The 19789-nt window shown below is 40.0% G+C and overlaps 1 protein-coding gene across 1 annotated transcript; it reads left to right on the forward strand.

The window, feature by feature from the left end:
- The first annotated feature begins 348 nt into the window (after positions 1 to 348).
- On the forward strand, positions 349 to 9719 carry TM4SF1 (transmembrane 4 L six family member 1). The gene is made up of 5 exons (XM_053667268.1): positions 349 to 656; positions 2094 to 2183; positions 2272 to 2417; positions 6788 to 6968; positions 8858 to 9719. The coding sequence occupies exons 1-5, from the start codon at positions 480 to 482 to the stop codon at positions 8870 to 8872; spliced, it is 609 nt and encodes a 202-aa protein (XP_053523243.1). The 5' UTR covers positions 349 to 479; the 3' UTR covers positions 8873 to 9719.
- The last annotated feature ends 10070 nt before the right edge of the window (positions 9720 to 19789 follow it).

Here is a 19789-nt window from a genome sequence, read left to right on the forward strand (position 1 = left end):
TGTCCGGACAGCTGCATAAAGCAGGATCACAGCCTACTGTCTTTTAAAACCTTAAGCAGGGTAGTCACGGTGTGAACACTTATACTTGACAGTTTCTGCTAAATGGTAACAGACTTTCCTGTTGACTCTTTACCCTGAAAGAAGTTGCAGAGTTAATCCTTGTTGAGGATTAATCATTTTCTCTCTTGCCTATGACTGTTTCTCATGTCCTGCCCCTGGTTTCACTTCTCCCAGGATTTCATTTGAAGGGCGGGACATTCCTCTCCCAACCCCTACTGGAGCCTGCAGTCAGGACCAATGAAAACAGAGTATCTCATCCACCCAGTGACTAAGAACTCAGAGTATTTAAGAGGTTGTGGGAATGGGCTGAAAATTAGCTTTTGCCTTCTGTGCCGACAGACACACTCTCTTTTGATTTGGACCATCACTGAGCTGCCAAGTGAAGGGGGAAGAAATAAATCCCCAGACTCCCTGACACCATGTGCTACGGCAAGTGTGCACGATGCATCGGATGTTCTCTGCTGGGGCTCGCCGTTCTCTGCATTGTAGCTAACATTTTGCTTTACTTTCCCAATGGGGAAATAAAGTACGCCTCTGAAAACCACCTCAGCAAGTTCGTGTGGTTCTTTTCCGGCATCCTAGGAGGGGGCTTGCTGGTAAGTCATTTAAAATTATTACAACCTTAAAAATTCTCTCCTGTTAAATATGATGCTTTCTTGTGTTTTCATGGGAAGTTTTCTATAATGCAAAATTCCAAATCCAGTGATTTTTGTTGATTCTTCTCTTGAAAGTAAATTATACAAAAGTTGAGATAAGTATAATGTACTAGTTTTACTGGATGTTGTTTTTCAAAATCCTCTTTCGACGAAAAGAACCACCTTTTTGCTAAACTTTCTTAGGTTACAACTAGAAATAGGTAGTAGCTTCTAAATCAGATTTGAGTGACGAGTTTGTAGTCCTAAAGCCGGCAGTCGTGGAACATTTTTGCTCTGGGGAGCTGGGAGAAGTAGGGCTGGTTTTCTGTCTACATTAACAGAATTTGGGATCTAAAATCCCTGCTGTTTGATCTCAGGCATCTGTGATAGAAAAAAATATGAATTGTGAGTGCATAGCTACTTAGAAAGATTTGTAAATTTTCTCCTTTCTGTAATCCCGGGGTGTGGTGCTTAGGAAAAACCCTACCGTGCACAGCGGGTCTGTGTGTGTCTGAAGCTAAGTAGTGGAATGTGTTGTTTTTTCCAAGGTTTATTTTTAATTGAAGTGAGAGGAATTTGTCTGCCAGTTTTGGAGCTGAAAATATTAGCTTTAACCACAGCATGGAAAGAATGTGTACAAACTCGAGTTTGCGACTTTAAAATGCTGGGATTGAGAATTTTAAAAAGAAGTTTTATGGAATTGCTAGCACTGGACAAAATAGTTTCCTTAGTCAAATAAATGGTGTTAAAACATTTAAACTTTGATCCACTAATTACGGTTTGATAAATCTGCTTTGAATTTAAACATTGCTATCACGTTAATGCAGTCATTTGTCCTTAATAGTGCACTTGTTAAAGCTTCTTTTGATCTCAAAGTATTTCATACTTACTTTATTTAAAAAGCTTTATCATAGAGCTAAAAGCATACAATCCTGCCTGGAAAAAAGCAGCACACTTTTATTATACAGTGCTTTCATTGATCCATTTTCACACACAAAAAAATTCAGTTATTCTTTTAAAGATTGTGGGTATCTTCTATGTTTTACAATGAAAAACAGATTTAAAGGCAAAGTTTAATAGTTCCAAAACAGCGTTTGCAGCTGGGACTGTGTCAGGAGCTCTGGTGGAATAACCACATTCAAAGGTTATTATTTTAGCCCTCCCAAACCACACCCTCACCCTAAAGAATGATTTGACACATTACATGAAAACAAGAAGATACTACATTAAAGAGTTTTTTCCCTCTTCACCATTTCACATTATTTGAGATACTTGATCAATTTAACCCAAAGCCAGTCAACAATGCCAGAAAGAAATATGTTTCACCAAAGACCCTTAACCTGATCCTTATGAGCTTGGGGAAGGACGATGACTCCGACTTGCTGTTTTTCTCACCAGATATTCCTGCCGGCATTCGTCTTCATCGGGCTGGAACAGGAAGACTGCTGCGGCTGCTGCGGCAGTGAGGACTGCGGCAAGAGATGCGCGGTGGGTCCTTCCGCTCTGCTGGTGAGGATGGTTTCCCCATCGTCGCTGGGACATCGTCGCTCATTCTCCATGTTTTCGCTCCCTTTAGATGCTGTCTTCTGTGCTGGCGGCTCTCATCGGGATCGTGGGCTCTGGCTACTGCGTCATCGTGGCAGCCCTGGGCTTGGCTGCAGGACCAGTGTGTCTCGATTCCAACCACCAGTGGAACTATACCTTTTTGGACACTGAAGGACAGTGAGTAATCGTTCCTTAACAGACCACACATTCTTACCCTCCACATGTGTATATTGGCAAACTCATCACACGAAAAAGGCACCATTCATGCATTCATCCATCCACTCAGCCAGGTTTGCTGGCACTGACTCAGGCATGGGTTAGGGTGCTGAGGACTGGTGCTCAGTCCCTGACCTGGAGAAGCTCTAAGACTCTTTAACAAATACACTGATTCGGTCTTCATGATAACCCTACAAGGTGACTGTCACGATCGCTCTCATTTTAAAGATGAGGAAACACAGACACAGGGGGATGAAGTAATTTCCCAAAGTCACATTGCTGGGACATGCATTCAGGATTTGAACCCCAGCGGTCTGGCTGTAGAGTTTGTGTTTATGTATGGTATGTACACTATTTCAAAACAATTGACTGATTTTATTAAACAATATTATGGAATCCTGACATGGATGGAAACTATGTGAACTTAACCAAAACCTAAGGAGATCATAGAAAACCCCAACACACACACACCCACATATAACATAATAACTGTAAGTTGCACCCTTACCTAAAGTGATCAGGCTACATAAGACAGGTCTTCTTCACAATTTTAACATCAGGATAATTTAAAATGTTCCATTGTTTTATGTTGACATTTCTTCTCTGTTATTGAGAAAAGAACAGAAACAGCTGATAGAAACTGTTATTTATTATATATTATAACAAATGAATGACATCTTTTTGAATTTTGAAAGGTTTAGAATGCTGGCAGGAATATCTGGTGAGAGAACAGAGTAAAAATAACATGAATAATGAATGTTAACTGCCTTCATATTATGAAGACTGTCCCCCATGAATTGTATTGCATAGAGTAAGGTCATAAGGTCAAGTATGGAATTAGGCAAACCTAAGTCTGATCCCAGCTCTGCATTTAGTCCCTAAGTTGGCAGGAAAAGGTGAACTGAGTTGTCTGCGTTTCAGTTTCTTCATTTGTAAAGTAAAACCACTGGCAGTTATTAATGAAATACCACAGGTAAACTATGTCACAGAGCGGACACACTGTGAGCACTGCCACCATTAGCTGTTAATATCATCTCCTAGCTTACAATGAATATAGCCCAACCTTAGCCTTTGAAGGAAAATTAGCACTTACAGGAGTATAAAATTTTAGTGTTCAAAAATTATGATTTTTTATGCTCAGTACTTACTGAATGTACTAGTAGAAATAGGTTACTCATGCATGCACAGACATACAAAACTACTGCAGAAACCCATCTCCAAAAAATAAAGTTATGACTAACATGGCTGGAATGCAAGGAGAGGTGAGAGCTATCACTAAATGTTTTTCTATGGCTGTTTGATTCCACTCCCACCCATGATTCCCTTCAGCTCCTATAGGAAATCTTCTGCTTCACCACCTCCAGGAATTGCAACCAGGGGAATAGCTAGTGGTCACAAGCCAATGATTGGTTGCTCAATGGCCAAGTGGGCCCAGAGAATTTTTTTACATTGTGTTCTGATTACAGGTTTTTGTTTCAGTGACATGCAAAAAAGCAGGGCCAGAAGGACATACTTTTTTGTAATAAACAAATGGAATTTCTGATTGCCTCAGTGAGCCATTCCCAAGTTAGGTCTCTAATTCCCAGCCCCTTTATCTTGCTGTAGTAGGAAGAAGTGATAAGGAACAAATCATACCAGACCTCTTTGTGGAATTGAGTCAATCCTAGATTTCCCCACAGTATTAAATCTTAGTTCATTAAGTATTAAAGTACTCTATGATATAGCAAAGGTCAAAATTAAAGGCAAGAAATGAGAGAATTTTTCAGACTGTATGAATATCCAGTTAGTTGGAAAATCTCTTAAGATACACATATTCATTCAGATACGACCTTAACATTATTTCCTAACATTTCTCATAGTGACTTTGGATTGTTATATAACATTTAATTACTTTAAAAATGTGTTGATAACCTACTATGTGTCTAGAGCACAGGTGGCAAACACAAGGCCCTCAGGCTGAATCCGGCCCTCCACCTTGTTTTATCCAGCCTGGCATCTTGTTTCTACCTGGTGGCAGTGCCGAGCTCTTGCTTAACTCTTAAGGAGCACTTAGGGGACTTCCGCCAAGATGGAGGTGTAGGTGGAAGCACTGTACCTTCTCACACAACCAGGTTTAAAAACAACAAAGTTTTAGCAACAAAAACACAACCAAACCACAGAAAATTGAACTACACAGAAGTCTGACAACAACCAACCTTTCAGCCAAACCAGTAAGAGGGGCAGAGCCAGCAGCAGAGCAGGGTCCAGCAGGAAAGATCCACCCGACCGACGGGATGCGCAACCCAGGCACACCGGCAGCTGTAGGCAGATCCCAAGTGTGGAGTAGCAGGCGGACCCACTGAGGGTACAAGGCAGTGGACTCACTGAGGGCTGACCAAAGTCACACAGTTGAGTGCAAATAAACTGGTGAAGGAGTGAAGCGGTGAGACGGATCGCACAGGCCCCAGTGGCAGGAAGCGGCAGAGGGGACCGCCTTTGTCCCTCTCTGACCCCGCCCCCACATACAGCATCACAAATCAGCGACCTGGGTGGCCCCCCCCTGGTGAACACCTAAGGCTCCGCTCCTCATACCTAACAGGCAGGAACAGATCAAAACATGGCTAAAGAACAACTCAGAGCCCCAGAGCCAATAAATCTAAGCAATGAAGAAATAGCCAAACTTTCAGATGCACAGTTCAAAACACTGGTGATCAGGATGCTCACAGAACTGGTTGATTATAGTCACAAATTAGAGGAACATATGAAGGCGAAACTAACTGAAATGAATGGAAATGCACAGGGAACCAACAGTAATGGAAAGGAAACTGGGACTCAAATCAAAGGAGTGGACCAGAAAGAGGGAAAAAATGACCAAACAGAAAAGGATGAAGAAACAAGAATTTAAAAAAATGAGGAGAGGCTTAGGAACCTCCAAGACATCTTTAAATGTTCCAACATCTGAATTATAGGGGTACCAGAAGGGGAAGAGGAACAGCCACCAGTGGAAAACTTATTTGAACAAATAATAAAGGAGAACTTCCCCAATCTGGCAAAGGAAATAGACTTCCAGGAAATCCAGGAAGCTCAGAGAGTCCCAAAGAAGTTGGACCCAAGAAGGAACACACCAAGGCACATCATAATTATATTAGCCAAGATTAAAATGAAGGAGAGAATCCCAGAAACAGCAAGAGATAAGGGGACAGTCACCTACAAAGGAGTTCCCATCAGACTGTCAGCAGATTTCTCAAAAGAGACCTTACAGGCAAGAAGGGGCTGGAAAGAAGTATTCCAAGTCATGAAATCCAAAGACCTACATCCAAGATTGCTCTATCCAGCAAAACTTTCATTTAGAATGGAAGGACAGATAAAGTGCTTCTCAGATAAGGTCAAATTCAAGGAGTTCATCATCACCAAGCTCTTATTATATGAAACATTAAAGGGACTTACCTAAGAAAAAGAAGATAAAAAAGATGAACAGTGAAAGGACAGCAAACTCACAGTTAGTAACAACCACACCTAAAACAAAAGCAAACTAAGAGAACAGCTAGATTAGGAGCAGAACCATAGAAATGAAGATCATGTGGAGGGTTAGCAACAGGGGAGTGGGAGAAGGAGAAGGGGGGAGAAGGTACAGAAAATAAGTAGCATAGATGGTAGGTAGAAAATAGATAGCGTGGAGGGCAAGAATAGTATGGGAAATATAGAATCTAAAGAACTTGAGACAGGTGGTCATAAACTAAAGGGGGGAACAGTGGGGGAGGGAGTGTGCAGGGTGGAGGGGAACGAAGGGGGAAATAGAACTGTAATGACATAATCAATAAAATATATTTTTTTTAAAAAGGAGCACTTACAGTTACCCAGTCCTAAAATTACATTTGGCCCTTTGAAGGCAACCACAAGGCTGATGTGGCCCCCAGTGAAAATGAGTTTTACACTCCTGGTCTAGAGGCCGGATATGCAATAATAAAAAGTCTAGTTTCTACCTTCGTGAAGCTCAGGCTTACGGAAAAGCTACATAAGTAGGTTCTCCCTGGCCTGCCTTGGGTGACTTTCCTCTGTGTTTCTTCCACACGTGGTTTACTGGATTAGTGTACTTGTTGCATTGAGATTGCCCGCTGTCTGCTCTCTTAAACTGTGTTCACTATTGTATCCCCAGCCCTGGCTCAATGTCTCACTCACACTAAGTACTCAATATATTTATCACTGCAACAAAATCTGGGCTAAATTGTCATTTTGTGGAATGACATGGATTCGAAGAATCTGAGATAGGCCAATGAATGACACACAAAGTAGCTTTTGAGACATGTCCTCAGATGTGGTTGTGTGTCAGAAGTTTCCATTCTTATCCACAGATACCTTCTAGATAAAGCCACGTGGTCTCAGTGCATTGAACCCCAGCATGCTGTGGAATGGAATATCTCTCTGTTTTCTATCCTCTTGGCATTTGGTGGAATTGAATTCATCTTGTGTCTCGTCCAAGTAATAAACGGAATGCTTGGAGGCATCTGTGGCTACTGCTGCACTCACCATCAGGTAAGAGCCTGTGTGAAACGGTCGTAGCACGTCCCTCCTAGATTCAGTTACCATGATGCTCCATTGTTTTCACCATAGAGAAAAAGGCAAAATCAAATATTGTTCTGCATTTATTCCTATATTGTCTTTGTGGCAAAGCATTTACAGCACTCAGTTTTGCTCTTAATAATAAGTTTCCATGAATGTCACAGTCACGGAGTTACCTTGGTTCTGTGTAGTTGGCTGTGTGAATACAGGAAAATGCCACCCATGGATAAAGTGCCCCCTTCAGGAGCTAACCCACTGCCCCTTTTACTACCTCTGCTCTGGATGCAGACACAAAGAAATGTCCTCTCTTGCTTCTCTCATGTTCCCCACTGATTTTGACAAATAATAGCCAACATTCATTGCACCAGGCATTGTGCTAAACCCATATTTCAGAGGAGACTGTGACTCAGAGGTTAGGCAATATGTCTAAAATCACCTAGTCAGGCAGGAAGTACCAGGCTTTAAACCCTGGGTCATTTTATGTCACAGCACCTGCTCTTAACCTGTATGCAATCAATACTCACTGTTCTGTTTTTTCTTTTAATAATTCTTTCCTAATAAGGAGTCACAAAAGCCCAAACAGCTAAGCATAGAAAATCTCTAGTAGCCTTTCCATAGCCTTTCACTGTGAAAGAAAACCAGGAAGCACTTGTTTCCTGGTGATATGATTTTGGAGAGAAATATGTATTTGTTAGTAGTGGGAAAAGACCTTGTTTCTATAACCCCCTTAGAAATCATATATTATTGAATTGATGGAAGTTCAGCGGTGGTCTAGTTTGGGGGGGGGTGTTGTTTTATGTCTTATTCTATAAAACAGGATTAGGTAACCAGAAATTTATTTAATTGATATTTTCCTAACCATTTAATTTTCTGGTTCAAGGTCTCATAACTTTTAAAATAAGACAAAACCCAGTGAACACTAGAAGCCCATTGTTACCATTAAAAAACTTTGCTGTAAATGAAAGGAAACGTTCTATAATTTTTGAGGGAAAATTAAAATGAAAATCTAGTTTTCTTTATCAGGCAAATACAGCAAGGTTAATAATTTCTTTGGGAGTTCTCCAAATTCCCAAGAAAACAAAAGAGTGGGAAACCTTTAACATGGAGTTGTTTCCTGGCAACAGGGTTTGGGAGAGGCAGGGAATAATTCTCTCAGGATTCCTACAGTTTAACCTACTTTTAGCCTGGAGCTTCATCTAAGGCAAGTTTAAATTTGGCAAGGCCCCGCTGGACTTCAGCTCTCGTACATTTTGGGAACAGGCATAGTATGTCAATGACCAAAGTTACTGTAGTGGTTTAGCAGAGTGACACTCTCTCCTGGGAGGGAGCAAATAGTCCCACTGGGTTTCCCATCTGAATCACAGTAGGCTTCTTTTCAAACACTGCACAGCAGATCTAGTTACCTTTGTTACCAGACAAAAGTGACTTTCAAAGGGCAGGGTTTTTAGCATAGATGAGTCAAGTTTGTAACTCGGTAGCATTTAATTGGAAAGGTTACCCACACTGAGCCCACTCCCGCGTGCAAGTCCCAGGGCATTATCTCTGAAATCCCCGAGATTAAAAACCTGCCCCAAACACGCTCAAAGCCAACTACGCTCAAAGCCAACTCAGCTTTGGTAAGCTACAGTTTCCATGGCCCCTTTCTGCAGCTTTTGCTCAGAGAGGACAACGGGTCTGTCTGGTTTGTTTAGGAAACATTTGGGGAGCATTGTCTCAGCTCTCAGTATTGTTGGCCAAAGCTCTGCTGAAGTCGAGCTCAGCCTGCTTTATGTTTTCGTAAAACAGGAGTTTAAAAGACTGAAATGACACCGTTGTTTGTTCAGCCAGATCGTAACCTTATGCATATTTCATTTTCTTTACAGCAATATGACTGTTAAGAGAACCACTTCAAGACAAAAACCACAATCTTCATTTCACTGTAATTTATATATTTTACTTGTATTAATTTGTAAAACTTTGTATTAGTGTATCATATTTCTTATATTCTACCTTTAAAAATGTACGTAGAGACTGGCATCTTCATGTGCTGTCAGTGTTTGCACCTGGCAAACAAACATTTTTTTTAAGGAATGAGAAAAGAAAATGTGCACTGGAGGTAATTTACAGATTGAGTGACTGTCCTCAACATATCCGAGGTAACTTTGCCTTGAAGTAATATTTTTGAGAAATATTACAAAGATAAATATCATGTCCCGATTATTGTTGAGTATGTGTGCTAACGTTTATTCAAGGAAAGATTTCTAGTTGCTTTTTTTAAGACCGTGAAGGAGAAAGTCCAACAACTTGAAAAGATGTTTTTTCACTGCCTATATGGTGTTTCCCATTCGTACACCTGCAGACCTCTAACACGGGCCTCTTTGAACTGTCTTGGTTTCCGGGAGAGAGAGCCCCTCCCCCAGAGTGGGAGGACTGACTGACGATGCTCCAGGCCAACTGAACACGTCGAAATGTGCAGTGCTGCTAGTTGCTGCGAGCATCATCAGTTCCTAAATTTTCCTAATACATGGAAAGCTTTTTGTTCTTCAGTGACAAGTACGGAGGGTCATATATTTAAGAAGAGAAAGGCCTGGATACTTAGACGGGAAGAAAGATGGGAAACGGAATACGGCAATTGATCAGCATCATAAGAAAATGGGGGAAGAGGGAGATGGGGTAGGAGGACCACAAGGAAATACCCAAAACTTGCTTGATTAAATACAACCAAATAAAGTATTCTGTACCATTTTTTTCTTGTTTAGTTTCATTGTCTTTTGTTTAAAGGTTCTCCTTTTTCCTACCCCCCTTTTCCCCCCTATTGCCAGGGCCTTTGTTTCCTGGTTCCTTTATCCCACTTTCTCTCCCTCCTCTCCTACCTTCTGGCATCGCCATTGCTACGCTATCTCTTGTGGTCTTGGCCCCAGTTAGGTAACCTTCCTTTCTGTGAGGTGCTGCAGGCATCGGGCTCACGAAGGGAAGGAGTACCAGACATTTTTCTCTCAAAATTTTATGTCAGTTGTATAGAATTAGTCTCTTTCAAGTGACAGGATCCCCCGATCTATTTATTGGGAATTGTCTTCAGAAATCTTCTGATTTCAAAATTGTCTGACGATGTAGCAAAGCTGTAATGACCACTGAAACAAGAACGTATCTTAAGACCGACAAGTGAAGCAGAGTAGAAAGAACGTAACAGAATTTATGACAGGGTAATTTACTTACAGGAAATTAAATTTGAGTCAGAGCAGAACAGACGACCCAACAATTCTGCACAGATTATTCTCTGCTGCAGACTCTGGTAACTATACTTTTTAAAATAGTATAACAGGTCCTAGTAATTGACAAGACAGGGGGACAAAGAAAGCAGTAGCAGGATGGGGGCCATGCCTCCCAGTCGTCTGGCAATAAGTTAATTTTTGTAATCGATACCATCGCCAGTTTGATATTTATCTCTAGTTTTCATGCCTTCCTAACAAAAATATTTATGACTACATTTTAAGGTACACAGATGATCGTCAACTAGAAATCTTTGATATGCTTGCCAAGAACAGTGAGTTTGGTCAGCGGTCACAGCATGAAACAAAAAATGAAATGAGCCCCTTGGTTGGAGAATTGTCCCTTAGGTTGCAGGTCTGATTCCCAGTCAGGGCACAGACCTAGGCTGCCCAGTTCAATTGCCGGTCACAAAGCGTAAGAGAAGCAACTGATTGGTGTTTCTCTCTCACATCAATGTCTCTCTCTTTCCCCATTTCTCTCTTTCTAAAATCAATAAACATATACTTTAAAAACGATTAAAGTATATGGGTGGGGATTTTAAAAAACGAAATGATACCCAGGGCATAGAGATGGAGTTGGTTTTGTTCACATTTATGGCTACACAGGTGTTTCTTTGCCTAGGCCACGGACAGCAGTTAATAAAGAAGCTTCACTGCCTGTTGGACAGCAGGGCTCCTGCTGCCTGCGGGGCCCCCAGCAGCGGTTTCCCGACTGAAGGGCTCTGTCTTTGTCATCCCTCTGTCCCTCTGGCAGTCTGGTGAAGCCTACAGACTGCTTTGAAGGATACTGTTTAAAAGTGAATACAAGAAAGCACATAAAATTGCAAAGTAAATCAATGTACTGAAATATTTCATCAAAATATTTTTGAAAATTATAATACAGTTATCTTGATGGCCAGCTCCATCACATCAATATCTGTGGAAAGGAAAACAGTCATCACATGTGATCCAGCAGAGGTCTAATGAGTGGGACTAAGAACTACTGTACTTTTAAAACACAATTCCAATTAAAAAGAAATTTCGAGATATCTGCAAGAATGTTAATGTGATATGAAAATAATATGTAATTTGGGATTGTTGATCAAAGCAGGATCAGTATTGCTGCTGCCATTCTGAATTGCTGCATGCAACCATAGTAAAGGAAACACTAAATGTTCATTACAGGTTAATAAAAATAATGACCTTTTTTCCCATCTAAGTTTATAGTTTTTTTCACAGGTATCTATCCATGGGCGATCTATCCATGGGCATCTTGGGAGTTCTTAGGCCCGGTTAAGAACCTATGCAATAGAAGATCCAAAAAGAGGCATAATGATCTGGTATAATGGTCTTAGTTCCCTAAAAGGAAATGGCAGTAATAATTATTAACCATGTCAGTTGCAGCACTTAGCTTCTATGCATATAATTTTACTGAAATCCCTCAACAGCCCTAGAGGATGGTTCTTATCTCCATTTTGTAGTCAAAACTCAGAGAGGCTAAGAAATCTGCCCGAGGCCATGTCTTTTACAAGAGATAAAACTATGATTCCAATCCAGGTCTAACCAAAAACCCAGGCTTCTCGTTTTCTCTCATTCTGCCTCCACCTCTGTCGCCCCTGCCCAGGTGCTGGGATTGGTACCTCCTCCAGCACACACTCAGCCTCCTCTCTTGCCTAAGGGGACTTTGACAAGCCCCCGTGGCACTCAGTCATCCCTACCCCAGAGCCCCAGTTTGAGTGATTCACTTTTCCCTGTAAATTCTTTGGTGATAGACACTGCCATTGCCAAGAGGAAATAGCTTACCCACGTTAAAGGCTATCTTAGTTTTTTTTATATTTATGGCTTACACTCTGAATCTGTAATATTCTAAACCCCTCAATTTGGCTGGAAATTCCCTCAGGGATAATAAAACAGCTTATTATCACCTGGCAGCATAAAACTAATAAAAATGCTGTAGAATCTGAATCACTTGAATAATACCCATGGCCTCAAGGTTAGATACTTCAATCTAAGGGTCATAGGGAATAGTAACCAAATTTACCATGGTGACCAAATTTACAAATAACTGCCTGCATAAAGGAAATCTCTTGAACTGAAATCTAAGAAAATTGATGGGGTATTACCTTCATCACAATTTGTTTCTTAGATGTGTATGGGAATACTTTGATTATGTTCCCTCTGATGCTTACCCTCTGTGGGAATGGGTATAGAATTTGATGCAACTTTTTAGAAAAACAATAATCTATAAAGTCTGCAGATCTGTTAACATAATATTTTTATTTTTAGATATTCTTTTAAAGAGAATCATCAAGGATACTCAGTTTCCAGGAATAATTTTGGGAGTATTGTTTATACCAAGAAAAATGACAAGAACCTAAAAGTCCAGCAAAGAACTAGTTTGATAAAATGTCAGCACAATAAAATTATATCTATATTTAATATGTATAAACTAAAATGTAATTTTAATCTGATGCTGAGTGATTTCAGTCTTAATTTGCTTACCTGTACTTATTAAAGTTTCTATAATAAACATATTACTTTTGGAAAGAATATAAAAATTACAAAAGAAAGATTTAGTTCTAAAATCATTCAGGGAGCAGTCCACAGTCTTTAAAGAAAGTATCCCAAATGTATGAGAAACCATTGGTTTTATTGGCAAACAGAGGATTCATTCTACAGTCAACAGTGAAGAGTAAATGAGCCAGCGATTAGGTGGAGGGTGGGCCCGTTGGGGTAGAAAGTAACCACAGGCTAAAAACATTATTATGAGAAGGTCATTATTCCCACTCTTTGTTGGGAAATGTAAGTTCATTGTATCTACTTAGTTTAGCTATTAAATAAGATTTTTTAAATATCAACTACCTCATCTGTTTTCCTTTTTAAAAATGAAAGTAACAAAATTCCTTTAAGCGTTGGCCTTTTATCAAGGCTTTTTGTACCTGAATTTCTCTCCTTTTACACTTCTGAAATGAAGGGAGGGTTAACAACAGCATGGGTTTATAGGACTTGGCCCGGCCTGGTATGTGAAGATGATCCAATGTGTTTTAACACGTACAGAAACTGAGTCACCCACCCTAGGCTAGCACACATTGTTCCTTCTTCCCTTCTAACATGAAATATCTGAGTGTGTGTGTGTGTGTGCGTGTGTGTGTGAATGTAGATACATATTTTAATTACTATAGTTAAAGAAGATTGTTAAGCCTTTCTGGAGGTGAATTTCATGCTAACTCCTGCAATTAATCAATTCTCTCTCTCTCGCACACAAACACACATACACACTTTTCCCAACTATACAGCAATCATAAAGCACAAACTATTACTACATGAGACAATTTGGGTGAAGCTTATAAACAATGAGAATGGAAACCATCTGCACTGTCCCTTCCCACAATTTTGACAGAATTCTAAATGTAATCTCAACTAACGTAGCTAAATCCTTAAAAGAGAGAAAGGGGTGGTGAACCTCCTTCTGAAACATTTCACACACTGTTCTTCTTTAAATCGGAGCAATACTATAATAGCTCCCCAAGAAGGGCAGTGTCAAGCGTTCTAGATGCACAAGTCCCATCCTGCCGGTGGAAATTAGACTCTATATCAAGTATGCCACTTACTAATTAGCACCACACCCTTCTCCGTCACATGTGTACAGATATCACTGATTCAGGTGCAGGGCTCACGTGCAACAGCTGCTCTCATCTCAGATGAAGACAATGCCTGGAAGGGTCTGAAAACAAAACCAAGGTAGCCAAGCCGGGATCTCTCCAATTACCTAACTCTATATTGTTTAAGGCAAGCCCTTGACTAAAGCAAGGTTCTGAAACTACAGTCAGCTCTTTTTGTCTAAAGATTTTATTTATTTATATTTAGAGAGAGGGGAAGGGAAAGAGAAAGAGAGGAAGAGAAACATCAATGTGTGGCTGCCTCTCATGCACTCCCTACTGGGAACCTGGCCCACAACCCAGCCATGTGCCCTGATTGGGAATCGAACTGGTGACCCTTTGGTTCACAGGCCAGTGCTCAGTCAAGGTTGAGCCATACCAGCCAGGGTTACAGTCAGCTCTTCTGATAATCTCTGACACTCATTAAATTTTTAACTTTAAATTTTTAGAAAACTTTTGTTTAAATCATGGTTTACCTCAATAACGTGCACAAAAATGTACAGCTCAGTAACTTTTACATGTTTATGCCCATGTAACCATCATCTAGATCAAGATACGGGACATTTCTAGCATCCATAAAACTCTCATCCTCTCCCATCAATATGCACCTCACCACTATGCACACTCGGGGTAAACTTGGTTCTAATTTCTATCACCATGGATTTGTTTTGCCTGTTCTTGAACTTTACATAAATTGATTCATAAAGCACGTTCTCTTTTGTGTCTGTTTTTTTCTCACTAAACATTTCTCAATAAACATTAATCTGGCTCCCAAAATATCACCAGAACAATCTGTTCCTAAGAGAAAGCTGTGTGTTGCTTACTGTCATCAAGACGCCACCTTGAAAGAGCTGTGGTAGTATGTTGCAGGGGGAAGGAACAAGTTGAATTTGAGATTTTGACTCTGGTTTAAAGTGAGTCTTTCAATGTGAGGGCTTGAATAGGATTGGTGAAGATTATGATATCGTTTCTCATTGGTGGAAATAACAAGGCAAGGATTTTGAGGAGAGAGGTTCAAAGACTCTTGAGATGTAAACTGTTGATGTTCTCTATTGAAGGGATGATGGGTCTTTCAGGAGCTTCCTATAATGAACAATAAAGTTATTTGCCTAGAAAAAAGTATTCTGAAATAGCAAAGCTATGTTGATGAAGATTACAGAATAACAAAATTGTGATAATGAGGACAGAAAGCTGCGGGGCAGTGTATGGTTTCAGTCTTCAGTGTCCAAGCTGGATGTGGGAGTGGGTGGTTTCAGTGCAATATTTTTGAGATTCATCTGTGTTATCTCATGTAATCATACTTTGATCTTTTTCTTTGCTGTATAGTATTCTGTTGTTAAAAGTTACTACTTTATTTACCCACTATTTTATTAGTGGATATCTTGGATTCCAGTTTTTGCATCTTGGCAAATATGTGCTATGATGCTGTGATCACTCTTGTGGGCTTGTTCTTTTTTTTCAGTTTTGGTTTTTTTCTGTGGCGTATATAAGAACTGACTGGTATTGGTTTGTTTGTTTTTGCCTTTCTAACGAATCAAACTGCCAACAGAGATTCTTTTTTTGAGCTTTAGTCAGCATCCCAGGGGGCTCAGAGTTTTCCCTTGGCCTCTAACCCAAAAGGCTTGACTCATTTCTTCCAGTCCCAAAGACCATTAATTACTTACTGGTTTAGTATTTCTGGATTGCTCATTGTGTGTCCTGCACTACATGAGGTGCTTAGAACTCAGCCATGAACAAGATTTTTCAAGCTCCACAAGCTCCTTGACTATGTTGCTCAGTATGACATCTCCAGTTTCTAGAACAGTGTCTGGCATGCAAGAGCTTCTCAGTGATTAGAGGTTGACAAACTATTGCCATGGGCCAGAATTGGTCTGATGCTTGTTTCTGTAAATTAAATTTTATAGAACGCATCCGTTCTTATTGTTTACGTATTGTCTATGGTTGCTTTCCTGCTGCAATGGCAGAATTGCATAGTTGTGACAATGAGCATATGTCCTACAAGGCCTCAAATATTTATTTTCTGGCCCTTCATAGAAAGTTTTATGATCTTTTGTCTAACTAGCCTCTTTTCTAGTTAATAATTGATACTTCTATTTCAGTGGAAGAGCAGAAGAAAGGGTATTTGTGTTATTTTTTTAATTATTATAAAAATTTCAAGGTATTTTTCAGAAGTAGATAGGAAAATAAGTGAACCTAATTGGCCTACTGTCCAGCTAGAGATAGAGATACTCAGGGATATATTAGTTTCCTAGGGATGCCGTGATGAGATGCCACAAACTGGGTAGCTGAGAACAACAGAAACTTACTGTCTCACAGTTTTGGAGACCAGAAATCTGGTATCAAGATGTCAGCAGGGCCACAAAGTGCCAGGGAAAGATTTCTTCCAGGCCTGTCTCCTAGCCCCTGACTGCCTCAGGCATTCTCTGGCCTGGAAAAGACCACCTTCTCCCTGTGTCTGCTCACATGGGCTTATTTCTCTGCGTATCTGTCTCTGTGCCCAGATTTCCCCTTTCTACAAGAATACCGAGTCATAACACATTAGGGCCCAGCCTAATGACCTCATTTTAACTCAATTATCTCTATAAAGACTGTTTCCAAATAAGACCACATTCTGAGTCGCTGGGTAGCAGGTCTTCAGCACATCCTTTTTTGAGGGGACACAATGCAACCCGTGCAGCAGAAGAGATGGTGTCTCTGTCTGAGACTTATCAGCATGTTCTAAACTGAATGGATGCTCAGTGAGGTGCCTCTGGAAAAGTTTGGAAAATAATACACACAATACGAATCTTCATGAAGATTAACCACACACATTAACATTCCATAAATGTTATTCCATAACATTCCAATAACATTTCCATCCTGAGAAATGTTGTTGTAAAAACCTGTTTAACTCAAAACTTCCCGAATTAATTAACTGTCAGACCCTGGGGCTGCAGCTATGGAAAGAAAGTGATCAGCAGATAAGAAAAGCACAGAGCTGGAAACATGGTAAACTCATTAAGTGACAATAGAGGATAAATGTCAGAAGGGTCCTTCAATGACAATCAGAAATTTAGGATGAGAGAAGAAAATTCTCAATATAATTAGCTGCTGCCTATTTAATGGACAGGAACTCAGATATGCTTCATCCATATGTCCTGCTCTCAGATAGATATCCAGGGTTACCACCTTTGTGATCCTCTCTTCAATTCTCTAGGGAACACCATATGCCCTTTAAGCAGTCTAGCTCCCTAGGTTTGGGAGGAAGTCCTGATTTCCAGTGTCAAAATGTTAAGAAAAAAATTTACTGTAGTTCTCTTATTCCCTAAGTGGGAGAGTTCTCTGAGTGGAGAGACAACAGAATTTCAGAGACATAACTACTCAATTACAAGACATTTCATCACTCCATAATTTAGTGTTATGCCGAGTCTCCCACAACTCCATTTCTGAGTCCCAGTGTGTTTATCATGTGAGTTTGAGCAGTAGTATATGTAAACTAAAAACCCTTGCCAAGTCTGAGAAGCAACTTTCACCCTCACTTGCCTATGCATACTCTTGTGCACAGATGATGAGGTATGGGGGACAAGGACATAAGGTGGGTGTGGGACCGGCAAAGCTTGAGGTTGGAAAGAGATAGAAGCAAAATGACATATTAGTAACCAGTCTCTACAAAGACAAGCTGGTTGATTTAATATTAGCATCCTTATCTTAGCTAGAGGTTCAGGGTGCTCTGTGAGTCAAGTAATCTGTGAGTGACTGTGTGTTTCTTTGGCCCTGGGAAGTATCACACTAAAGGTAATAGCAAGTCTCATCTTATATTATGAGAGAAGTATTTGTGTCCACATTGTCAGGGCTCCCTATGTAGGTGAAGACATTGATGGTTTGTGGAGCTGTGCCAGATGGGAGAATGAAGTTGGAGTTAGAGAGAAAGAATGAGGAGGGCCTCAGAGGCTCCCTTGACCCTTCCTGAGCACCATACTTTACAGGGCTCTACTCATTATACTTCCAATCAGCTCTGTTTCTAAAGGTAAAGCAAACTAAACAGTTTCCATAGACCAGAGCTGGGTGTTTCTCTCCATTTGCCTTTTTGAAGACTCCTTTTTTTTTTCTCTCTCCTTTGGAAGTCATTTTCCTTTAATGGCACAGAGAATTAAATGACTACTGGACTATTATTTAATAAGTACAATTGAGTAACTAAAGAATGATTGAAATTTGAAAAAAAGAACCATAAAAAATGTTCTGGGTTTCACTCAAGAACCCTGCATTTGGGTTATGGTTGTTGATCTTGGACAAGTCAGTCTTTCTCTCCGAGATTTAATTTCCTAACCTGTAAAGTAGGGATAATAATAAGTCTAACTACCTACCATGATTAGGATGATTAAATTAGATTCTATATCAAAAATTCATTGTAAAATATAAAGTTTTGTGTCAAATATATTATTCTGTCCTTGAATAAAAATATTGGAACAGTAGTTTTATTATATTATTACTCTCATTAATTCTTGCCTCACCTTCTTCCTCACCCAAGTCATGAACTCTGGGATTCATCTGCAACCTAACATATGAAGAATTCACATACTTTCTTCTCCCTTTCAATCTTTAGAACAGGGATTCTTAACCCTATCTGCATGTTGGGATCACTTGGTAACTAGACCGATATCTTTCATGAACATAGATGCAAAAATCCTCAAAAATATATTAACAAATCAATCCAACAATGTATGAAAAGTACTGTACATCACAGCCAAATGGGATTTATGCCATGTATGGGAGGTTGACTTAACATTTAAAAATAAACTAATTCATCACATCAGCAGACTAAACAAAAAAAGTCACATGATCATGTCAACAAGAAATGCACAATATCCAACACCCATTCATGCTAACAAAAAAATACTTTCATCAAACTAAGAAGTTTCTCAACTTGATAAAGAGCATTTACAAAAAGTCTACAGCTAAAATCATACTTTATGGTGAATAACTAAAAGTTTTTCTGCTAAAATCAAGAAAAAAGAAAGTATCTCTAACCACTCTTTTTCAGTATCATACCGGAGGTACTAATACAATAAACAACCAAAAAGTGATATAAATGTATACAGATTGGAAAGGAAATATAAAATGTCTTTGTTCTGGTGATTTTTAGAGGGGAGGGGAGTTTAAAGGAGAATAAATGGTAATAGAAAAAATATAATAAAGATTATAAAAAAGAAAAAAATGCTTTGTTCAAAGATGACATGATTGTAAAAGTCCAAAAGAATCAACAAAAATCTCCCAGAACTAATAAGCAATTATAGTAATTTTGCAATATACAAAGTTGATATACAAGTCGATTGCTGCTTTGGGCCAGGTCGAGGGTGGGGCCAGCACTAGTGGCTCCACTTAGGCTCCTGACACCCATTGGCTCCTTGGGTGGGTAGAAAAGAGCTCGTGCTTCTGGGAGGGGATTACACCTGCCCCCTCTGAGTCCCAGAGCACTGCCGAACCAGGTTACAAAATATCCTTTTATGCTTGAGACCTACAGGCTACAAATACTACAAGAATGACCTATGGTTTTTCATTCTCTGGAGATACAATAGAAACATAAACATGATGCTTACCTTTCTCTGACTATAGTTAATTTGGGCATTCTTTAGTGTCGAAGAGAGGTTTAAAGCCTGAAGCTACTCTTTGTGTAGACACTCTCTTGCGTAGGATCATGACCTTCCTAGTAGGGAGAAGGATGAAGGACAACTGACCAACAAACCCAGAGCATGAAGGAGTGCACACTGTTCCTGACTCTCTGGTTCCTCAGCATCCTCTGGGGCTCTAATGGTGGGACCCAGCTTTAGGTTGGCAAGAAGACAGGGTACGGGAACTTTGTAGAGCTCAGATTGGGTAAGAACTTGGTTGTATCAGTGGCTGCCAGTAACATCCACAGCAGCTATAATAA

Source organism: Artibeus jamaicensis, unplaced genomic scaffold (genome assembly GCF_021234435.1).
Source record: "Artibeus jamaicensis isolate MK-2021 breed Jamaican fruit bat unplaced genomic scaffold, CSHL_Jam_final contig_466, whole genome shotgun sequence".
NCBI classification, from domain to species: Eukaryota; Metazoa; Chordata; class Mammalia; order Chiroptera; family Phyllostomidae; genus Artibeus; species Artibeus jamaicensis.